The 11,429-nt window shown below is 37.8% G+C and overlaps 1 protein-coding gene across 1 annotated transcript; it reads left to right on the forward strand.

Moving 5' to 3' along the window:
• The first annotated feature begins 10,078 nt into the window (after positions 1-10,078).
• LOC144436778 (uncharacterized) lies at positions 10,079-10,861 on the forward strand. Its single transcript, XM_078125638.1, has one exon. It carries the CDS (start codon positions 10,079-10,081, stop codon positions 10,859-10,861), a length of 783 nt encoding a protein of 260 aa, XP_077981764.1.
• The last annotated feature ends 568 nt before the right edge of the window (positions 10,862-11,429 follow it).

The following is an 11,429-nucleotide window of genomic DNA, read 5'->3' on the forward strand; positions in this document are numbered from 1 at the left end:
ATTAAACGTACAGGATTCTCTTCATACTGTGGCAACATCTGTTTTTGCTGTTGTACCTTGCGCCTTTCTCTAGCTTAGCGCAATTTCTTTGCTAGCTTCTCTTTTTCTTGTTCAACCAGTGTGTTTCTACTGGATTCGTCACGGTAGTTGATGGCGTGTCATCTATTGTGTTGTTCACCGGATTTAGCATGATGATTTCTTTTAAATTTTCTACTAGTTGCTGCAGAGGAATCAAGAAACACTTTTCTTGAACATATTTACTTTAAGTATATAATTGTCTTGGTACAACAGCTTTTAAAATATGGTTCTGAAAGTTTATTTGGTCTACCACAGCCTCTCGTCGTTCTGCCAATTCGATAGCATCTAACTCATGGTCAACCGCAAGTAGAGAATTCCAAACTTTTCCCCTCAATGTAACCTTGTTTGTTATTTTGACCTTTTTTGTATGTTGTCTAATCTTCATCTCTTCCTGTTTCTTTTGATTGTTTGCTAAGTTTACTAGCTTCTTTTCCTTTAATACAGCTTGTCTTTCTTTCAATTTATCACATGCTCTTGGAGCACATTCCCTGGCTTCCTTCAGTAACTTGTGTTTCTCTTCAGGTGACTTTTTAGCCAACCACTGTGTGGTACTGTTATTCATCCACATTGTTAGTGCTTCAAAAGCCATGACTGTTGCAGCAGCTTTTGTCGCACTAACATGTCAAGCACTGCGAAGTCCCGTTCAGAAACAAGATTGGTGGTAGGTACATTGGCTGCCTGTCTTACCATCTCCTCAGTAGGTTGCCAGTATTTGCCATCTGGCAACTGATCTGTTGCCCGCCTTTCAAGAATGAGTAGCAGTGAGTGCATGATGATTTCTAGAGCTTGCTGCGTTAAACAGTCAAGCTCCATATCACCAGAATCTCTCAGCAGCTCTTCATATATTGCATCTTTATGTATAGCTACATCAGAAAATAAATTCCCTCCTTCTAAGAGTGATGTGGCATCTTTCAAATGTGATCTTCATCTGGAGGAGGTAGGTGTTCAGATCTAGTACACTGGCTTTGGTCTAACACAGTCTCCAGAATGGTCCAGTGATTATCTTGTCAATGAGACCTAAAGCCCTTAACCCTGCAACATACTATGTCTATTAGACATAGTATAATGATATATTTCTTGTTTATTTCATGATATTTTAATTTTAAAATTGAACCCATAAAGCTTTTTACACCGAGATTTAAACGTTGGAAGTGTCTCAGCTTGACGGTTTTGTGCGCGTCGTCACTGTATGGTCACGTGACTGAAATCCCTATCAAGACTGCTTGAATCCTCATCCTTAAACACACAAACTACATCACCAGTTGTCATGGTTAAATTGTCACCCAAAAATGAATTTGATGTACCTGTTTGGTTTGTAATGCTAGGATCAACAGTACTTGCATCATCATCATCATCATCATTCATAAAACATCTACTACGACATCACCAGTTGCCATGGTTACAATGTCATCCAAAGATGAATTACATGTACATGTTTGGTTTGCAACGCTAGGGTCAACAGTACTTGCATCATCATCCATAAACACATCTACAACTACATCACCAGTTGTGTTATGCAAAAGAACATCCATAACTCTGTTGTGGCTTGTAGTCAAAGGAGTCATCATCTTGAAGCTGTTCATCACCCTCCTGATGGAGAGATTCAATGGCATCGTCACCTTCATCCACTACAGGAGCATTGAGAAACTGCCCATTGAGCAGTCCTATTCACATATCATATCATACAAAGGCTCATTTTCCTTGACAGCCGTAGTGATAACTTGTAGAAATGATACCTTGTGTTCTTTCATCCTATCTTCTGTGAAAAGCGTTTCACACACAGTTTCCAGCCCACAGGTGAAAAAGAAACAGTGTGATGTGTGTCAAACTTCCTCTGTCATGCCGTTCCCTGTGTTGAAGACTGTCAGGAAATGGTGTAATACTTACCAACTTTGTATATGAAACCTGTAGTTGTTGGAAGAGTGCTAGTAGCTCCCTGTGTACATGGTAGATTTGCTCCTGGTATTCTTGGACTTGCTTGACATGACATTTTTCATATCTCTATAGCACTGATCAACTATCTTTTTTACACGCCAACCACCAATTTTATGTCGCTTTCCTTGCATTGGCTTATTAAAGCCAGCTGGTATACTAACAACTTCTTTCAGTGTATGGTGGATGTGTTCAGTTGAAATGAAAATTTTCATCAAGCACTTATTTAACTCTAGAATACGTACTGACATGACTAAATGTAGTCTTGGAGTAACCACATCACTATTGAAGAGACCGTACTTTTTAAGGACAATCTGCCAGTACATGTAGATGAACCTTACCATGCCAAATAATGGTGGCAACATCTATTCCTTGTCCCTTCAGGATTTTCTGATTTAGTGTAGTACTCGTCTTAATGGATGACTCACTGAGTAGATGACATTTATATATAAAATGATCAGCACTGCCTGATGCCTAGTAGGGTCACAGAAACCTAATGTTAGCATAATCTCAACTGTGCCTGGTGCATTAAGAGGAATACATGCAAGTTTCTCCAGCATGGTATCGATTTAGAGAGAGATCATTAATAATGTATACTGGGATGTCAACACAGTCAAAGTGGTCTGGCGTCATGCTCATTGGGAAGGATGGAAAACTTGCTACATCAGTACAGTCAGAAGGTAGGAGTGGACTATGACATCGGTGGAACTACCAGCTGTGAAACAGTGTCAACACATCTATCATAAAAGTTCTTAACATGGGGATGGGTTGGAATAACACCAGGGAGATTTCTAAGATCACAAGGACTTGCAGCTCTTGTGTATGCAGTATATGTTTGACCAGGTGAAAACATTGATATATCACATATTTCTAAATTAGTAAGTGTAGACCCTTGACTCTTGTGAATTGAAGATGCGAAACCCAACTGTAAAGGGATTTGTAGACGTTTGGCAAGTGCCCTACCAGATTCATCTAAAATGGAAAAATGCTTTCTTCTCACCATGACTGCCCTTGCATCTTCAAAAGTACCTTCGGTAATCCACTGACAAAATCTTTCCCGTAACTCTGGAGACCATTAGATAGCAAACCATCCATTTATATTATACATATTAGTGAGTAGAATAACCGATCGTCCTTTCTTCAATATCAGTTTATGATCAGCCTGTACCTTCCTATTCAAGAGACCATCCCTCTCACTATCTCTAACAGTGAAGGCGTGAGGTTCACCACTTAAACCATCTAGTCTAGCATCATTGTACACAGAAACATCCCTACATCTTGGATACAGCATAATATTCCAGGGACCAGGTCAATGTGTTGAGAAATTCAATAGTACCTTTGGTGTACCTTGTTGAACAATAATATAGTACTAGTACCCAAACAACAACAACAACAACAATGGCAACAACAACAACTGATGTAACTATTTAATTGGTTCTGCCAAGTGTGGTTATTTAATCTGTAGGCAACCTCCTTGAAACAGAATAAATATTACGGCAGGCAGCAAACAGCACCAACAGGGGTTTAAATTTTCCATGACGCCCCTGGCCTTTGTCATCAATTGCAATGCAGTTGTGTTTGTACATTCCACAACACTGTTTATAATAAGTTCAATATTTTTTTAAACAACTTATGATGTAGAAATGGTGAAGATGAAGATCAATTGAAATTGCTTCCTTGTATGTCTTCGTGATGTTGTCTCTAAGGAGCTTTGCATATTGTTGTTTTTCAACTTGTTAGAAGTTTCGTGTCTTATCCGCGGGAATAAACATCTTGTCAGGTTTTTTTTGATATGTTGGATGTCAGATTCTAACTTCTTCTGGAAGTCGTTATTTACCTTTCTAAATTTGATGTTTTCAATCATCTTTAGCATGTCTTCCTCGAAAGATATCATGTCAGTAATCTGTGGCGGACACTTTCTAGTTTTGAAACCAAATTTTCCTTCTCTCGGTAGATTGTCATCGCCGTTTTCTCCTTTCAAAAAATGAAAGACTTTCCACCTTATCGATCATATGCTAGATAACGGATTCCACCTTTTCCATGAGACGTTTTGTATGCATTCTTAGATGGTATAGAAATGTTCTTCAGAGAGTACTTGAATCTAACTTGTTCCATATCTTGCATATTCAGCAAAGTCATAAACTGAAGGAAAAGCGCTCAATACTGAGAACTAGAGCTGTATTTACACAAAATACACAAGTTTTAGTTCGGAGCCGTTACAGAGTTTCACGCTTGAATGCGATCTTCAGATGACTAACTGAAATTCAAGTGATAGAATTCGAACTCGCAGAAGAACTGGTACCCGGATGTGATGCGCGTTGAGGAGTGACATGGTGGAATGATAGAATGTATTTGTTTTGATGGCGGCCCTATGAAATCAGTTCTGATCGTTTATTGAGGAGCCCCAATTTGTTCACACTTATGATAAACATCTTCTCTGACACAGGTTGCACCTTTTTGTTGCGTTAGAGTAGGCGGCTGCATGGGCAAAGATAGCCCAGTTGATGGAATACTGGTGGCCCGACTCCTTTATTTTCCAGACACACTTTGAAAGTTCTGTACAATTTCCATATTTGTTATTGGCGAAAGAACACTTGTGGTTGCCGTAACGCGTTTTGAAGCTGTTTTCTGTTGAGCCAATGTAGAATTTGGTATCTCTGTTGTTTATTTTGACCTGGGCGCTGTAGACGATATTGTCTGATTGGCATTTCCCATCAAGCAGGCAAGTTGATTTATCACGACAGTTGCATGTCCCTATTGGAGCTTCGTTTCGGTGTTTAAGGATCATATTATTGTGAGCTTTGATAATGGAAGCCATGTTATTCATACAACTGTAGCTCACTTTCACGTTCCCCTTGTTGAAAATTTTATGTAACTTGTGGTCCTTAGGGAAGTGATGCCCAAGAAGTTGGAGGAAAATTCTCCCGATGTTATGGCTTACATTTTGACATACGTTGTCGACGAAGAGATTTCTTCTAATTTCATCGATGTAGATACTTGGTTGTCTTCTTTTATAGAATGCTATGTGCTGCAAGATGTTGTCAGTAACGGTTGTGCGTTCACGTAGTGGCGGTGTAGTCGTCGCAAGTTCACCGGTTGTCACATATCGATGACAAATATTGTACACCGTTGTTTTAGGCACCTCGATAGCTGACGCAATTTCACTGTATGGAAGTCCTTGTATGTGGCGATCCAAAATACTTTTTCGAACAGAAAATGGCATTGAAAATTCTTTTTCCATCGTGTTTGTGGCAAGTTTCCACGTCAGCGCGCCGATCCAAAGTTCGTTACTCTTTTACTCTCGTCGACGAATCGAATAAACGAATTTGCACGCTTTCTAGCATGTTTCTTGGTATCCATATATATGTTGTTGACATGATGATAGCGTCGGTAACTTTATTATTATGTCTACTGAGGAAGTTTTGCATCAACATAGGAACATTTCATAGGAACATTTGTATCAACTCATGAACATTTCTTATCAACATATGCAATTTTACATGGGAGTATATTGATGAGTTCATGGACTTGCGCAATATTCACATGAAGTTGGTCGTTCAAAGTCTGGGTGGATCGAGTGTAAGGTGTTTGCAGCCGCTTTTAAAACATTTTAACCCCAAAATACATTTCAAGAACATGTCTAGCAAAAGAGCAATAGGCAATGTGAGTATTTTGAATAAACTTTAAATTTTAGATAATTTAGTACATGTATTGATGCAAAAGACGTGCATGTGTCATTTAAAGCTTGATGCTGAAATTATAAGCTAAATGGTTAATTAGCATATGTTAATATAATTAATTTTCCAATTTATATGGTACATATGTATTGTAGCTATAGTTCAGAATTTGCATTCCAACGGTGTGTGGCGGCCCAAAAATCTATGATTTTGCCCTTGCGGGAAAATTCAGTTTAAATCTGCAGTTTCGCATGGTTAATCTTTAAGACAATTAAAAAACAATGCGAAACGCCATCAACGTTAACGAAATCCTTATTTGTAACTCAATAAATACCATAACGTTAAATGTGTGTAAAATGTTTGTTATTGTACATACAGTAACAAGTATTTTAAAAACATTTTTTTTAAAGTCTTAAGTCTTTTAAAGTAGCAAACAAGGATTTAGTCTATGTTGTTTCACAAGTGTAACATCACAGGAGAGTTGCTTATGGATTAAAAATCCAAAATTATTAATAATTTGCCATCCATATGGCCACTTTCAAGCCTACTTGGTAGATCTACATACTAAAAGGAATACCTTCTTTATAAAATATTATCATAGGTTTCAATATCGGCTGTGCACAACGCCCCTGGCGCCTTTTCAGTAATATGTTTTCACTCACTATGTTATCCATTCGCAGGTGAGGCGATGACCTGTTTACTTACAAATCAACACCCACATCTTTAAAATATTCTGTACATCTAATTGTGTAAGTACGTATGAGCATACCCTTTCACAACAATATTTCAGATGTAAAAGTAGTATTGGTAATCACGCAAAAGGATACCACTTCCTATTAAATTATAAGCAAAAAAGACGATAAATACATGACATGTTTTCCTGTATGTGATCGTTACGACCACAATACATACAATAATATAAATTCGAAATTCAATATACTACCTGTGGATATATGAAAATACCATATTCTGTACTCATTCCTGTGCACTCAGATCAGTGCAACATTATCGAGTCTCTTAGCCTTCGGAATCATGTCCAAAATAGATTTAAGTTCCATTAAAGTCGACGTCGCAAATTATCAAAGAAATGCTACTGAAGAGAGAGTCCATTATTTTTTACATACTGTCGACAACACAAAGACTATCTCTTCGTTGATTCGCCTTCTGATTATGTACCTGTGTAACACACGTTTCCGTTACGTTAGACATCTGCAGACATAGTAGAGACGTGTCAAATTTCCTTGTAATCAGCCAAGGCTCTGATATGACCATGTTTATAATTGTCTATTGGTTCCTGTTTATGTGCGAATTGACAACGGCCACAGACCAAGGTAAGTAGAATGTATTAATCTGATTAGCAGTTTCTGTAACTAGTCTTTTATCTAAAATTTACATTTTATGTAAACCTCGTGTAGGGATACTATATTAGAAGTGTTGTACCTACACATAGAAGGAAACGTATAGTTGTCCCTTCCCAGAAATCAGTACATGTCCATGAATCGTGCCTGACAAATTTGAGTCTTCATTTTATCGGCTCTTCATCAAAAACGCATCAGTCAATTAGAACAATCTTTATATGGAAAGAAAAAGTAATCTAAATTCTATAAGCCCTATCAACCCATCTGGCATAAGAATTGATTTGCAAATATCATTATGTAACCTTTTCAATAAGCATACAATCATAGACAGTCTTTATAGAGATGGGATGGTGCCATTACTCATGATTCTCACTTTTCACGTATATGAGGCCAAAAGGAGTTCACGTTCTAACAGCACCAACGTCTTCATATAATTCTGTACACACAATTATGAAAAATACTTTCTAGCAAAGTCTCTTTTCGCTACAATATTACGAAGTAAAATTACTATGTACTAGTAAATTGAAATTGAAAACACTTATAAAATGTAAACAGACGATAAATAAGTGTTTAATAAGTAGTTAATTATTATATTGTGACTTGTATAAACATGAGAATATACGCTATACATTTTAGTAGACGTGGAAGAAAATTCAAAACGTTTCATGGATATTTAAAGAGCCACGCCCTGTACGCAGTTCTTTTATTCGGTACAACAATATGTTGGATCACTTAGCCTTTAGCTAATATACTGCATATTACAACGCATACTTATTTTCGAATAACCACAGTATCGAGTCAATAACCGCAGTGTAATTTAAAAGCCTATGACATTGAGAACACAACATTTTTTGGTTGGTAACGTGGAGGTGATATAAATTATGCATTGCCTCCGACATACAGCATAGTTCAATACTGCATTTATAATTACATGAGTTACCTATGGTAAAGTGCTAAAGCTACAAAGTTCCTCTACTTCTATATGGTGGTTTCATTGTTGAAGTCTCTCACACATGTATATTCGGTTGAAAGACAATGAAAATAATATCGCTTTTGGAGAAACCGTCGCTGTTGATGTGTAATTACCACAGGTAGAAACCAACTGAACCTGACAAAGGATGGCTAATTCAGACAATAGTGCGAGTGGAGGAGTGAATGTCATGACAGAAGTCGAATATCGCAGTAGACTCTTCTCTTATCTACCGACAAAATCTTTTACAGATGTTTGTCCACATGTTTTCAATTAGAGTGGTGAAGTTGTCTCAAATCAGTTCGTGCCGTTTGACTCTGGAGATGTTTTAATATTTCTAGATCTGAAGAAAGCATTCGATACAATCGATCATGGACTGCTGCTTCCGAAACTACATCAAATAGGTATACAAGACAGTGCATTGGCAAGTTGTACAGTTAAATTCCACACTGTCTGAAAGCATGGGCATTGCTTGTGGGGTTCCCCAAGGTTCAGTCCTGGGACCTTTATTTTTTCACCCTTTATTTCAATGACTTACCGGAAACAGTTATAAAGGCTCAAGCAATTATATATGCAGATGACACGGCTATTTTCTATTCAAGCAAATCAGTTGCCGATATTGAAGTGACACAACAGGGGAAATAATGCATGTCAAGGCCTGGCTTGACTCAAACAATTTAACTCTGAATACAAGTAAAATCATGAGCATGCGTTTCGGTACTTCTCAAAGACTAAAAGTAAATTCAGTTTTGCAAATTCGAATACAGGGAGACCTAGTAGAGTAAGTATTTGATTTCAAATACTTAGGGGTTTGGCTGGATTCAAAATTGAAATTTTCAACATATTTTTCCAAAACCTCTGCTAAAATTTCTCTAAAACTTGGTCTACTGTCGAGAATCAGACACTCTTTGCCGTTGGGACTTAGGAAGATGATGGGCAATATATTAGTCCTTCCCCATTTCGATTATGCTGCGAATGTATGGTTTAATACGAATCAAAAGTATTTGAAGACACTTGAACGCCTCCATAAACGAGCTGGTCGACTGCTCCTCGAAGTTTCCCGTGATACTGGCATCTGGGTAACATGTCGAAATCCATTGTTTCCTTTTTTGTCCAGTAAATCCTATCATAAGAATTTGATTAGAGTTAAGATATTCATCTCAAGACATTTGTTGCAATAAAAGCTACACTCGGTGAAGGTCTGGCTGAACTCTGTGAGGTATTGGCGAAGCTGTGGCCGACATTTTAAGTCATGCAGTCTAACTTATATCTACCTTTCACATACACACAGACAGTGTTTTACCACATTTTGTATGTGTCAGGAATACTTGAATACGCAGCCGTGTTTTCTCTCTTGTCTTTTGGCAACCATTTGAGAGTATTATTTCATTTCTTTCACCTTGCGCCACAATATCTTCTTACCTATTGATCTCTTTTGTTATCTTTGCAACATATATCATCATTTGGCTGTTGCTTTGGACATGTCTTGTTGCTAGGCACATTTGCATAAATTCACTACCTACACATCAATTTTGTTATCTTTAGTATAATCATCATCATTTGACTGTTGCTGAGGGTCTGATCATGGTTGCTAGAGCCAGTTGTGTCAAAATCTTGCAGAATAATAACACCTCCAGAAGCATCCCAACCAAATACCATCCCCATTCACCATGCACTTTTCGAGATTTAAGTTTTTGAACAAAATTGAGATTTGTGAACCTAATTTGTCTATCACTTATGCCTTATGGGAGCATCACTTCGTGAATAAACCACCAACTACACACATCCCTGGATGCATTCTCGTTATAATTCAGCCCAATGTGCTCAGTAGTTTTGGAATTGAATATTTGTGACCGAAAAGACATATTTTACGCCTCATTAGAATATCACTTGAATCCGGTGTACCACAAGGCTCAGTGCTCGGTCCTTTACTTTTCTGCATATACATCTCACCTCTTGGACAGCTAATTCGTCAACATAACTTGAATTTCCACCTTTATGCAGATGACAATCAATTGTATTTATCATTTCTACCATCAGACATCTCACCGTCGATCGCCATCATGGAATCAGCTGTAGATGACATAAAATCCTGGATGACCCGAAATAAATTAAAACTAAACGATGAGAAAACAGAAGTGCTGCTTATTAGATCAAAGTTCAGTCGTCTACCATGCCCAATCAACCAAATCTCGATTGGCTCGAGTAGCATCCAATTAACTGATTCAGCCAGGAATATAGGAGTCATCTTTGATTGCAATCACACCTATAGAAAACATATATCTGCAACTTGCCGCTCAATCTACTTCCACCTTCACAAAATCAGTCACATTCGTCAATTTCTCAGTCAAAGTTCTTGTCAACAACTAGTTCAAGCTCTACTCTCATCCAAACTCGATTATGGTAATGCTCTTTTGTACGGACTGCCATATGATCATATCAAACCACTACAACACGCACAGAACACAGCTGCCAGGATTATCACACGGACAAAGAAACGGGACCACATAACACCAACACTAAAGAAACTACATTGGTTGCCGGTACAATACAGAATAGAATACAAAATTCTCCTCACCACCTACAAGATATTGCATGGACTTTCACCTTCCTACCTATCAGACATTATCTGTCAGAAACCTAATGTCCGCACACTTCGGTCGTCGGAAAAATGCCTATTACTGGAACCCAAGTACAGACTTGCATCATTTGGGGGTCGAGCTTTCTCATGTGCTGCACCACGTCTTTGGAACAAATTACAACTGGAGCTTCGACAGACACCCACAGTCAATGCCTTCAGGAAACATCTCAAAACACACTTGTTTGAAAAAGTGTTCGATAACTAACTGTAAAGCGCCGCTGAACTCTACTTCGTATTGGATATTGGCGCTCTATAAATGTATTGATTGATTGATTGATTGATCACACATGGGATCATACCATGAACAATTATTAATCTATACATTTTTTACACTAATTCCTTAGTTTCTGCTCAGTAGTTTTTGAGTTAAGGTTTTTTGCCCAAAATTGTATATTCTTAACACCAATCAGTCCAGTGGTTTTTGATTTTAAGTTGTTTACACACACACACACACACACACACACACACACACACACACACACACACACACACACACAAAGTTAACACACTTTATAAATAAATAAATAAATAAATAAATAAATAAATAAATAAATAAATGAAGAGATTTATATAGCGCCTAGTATCCATCAATGTCGCTCACTGGAGCTTTACAATACACATTACCATGCCTATTGCACTTCTGAACCTCAGTTCAGTTGTGCCAAAACCCTGATCTGACTATTTGTTTCATTCAAGGTTGCTGGACCGCGCCTGCAGAAAGAAGTACTAGTAACGTACACCATGATGTGAAGGAAGAATGTATAACACATGGC

This window comes from Glandiceps talaboti, chromosome 6 (assembly GCF_964340395.1).
Source record: "Glandiceps talaboti chromosome 6, keGlaTala1.1, whole genome shotgun sequence".
In the NCBI taxonomy this organism is placed as follows: Eukaryota; Metazoa; Hemichordata; class Enteropneusta; family Spengelidae; genus Glandiceps; species Glandiceps talaboti.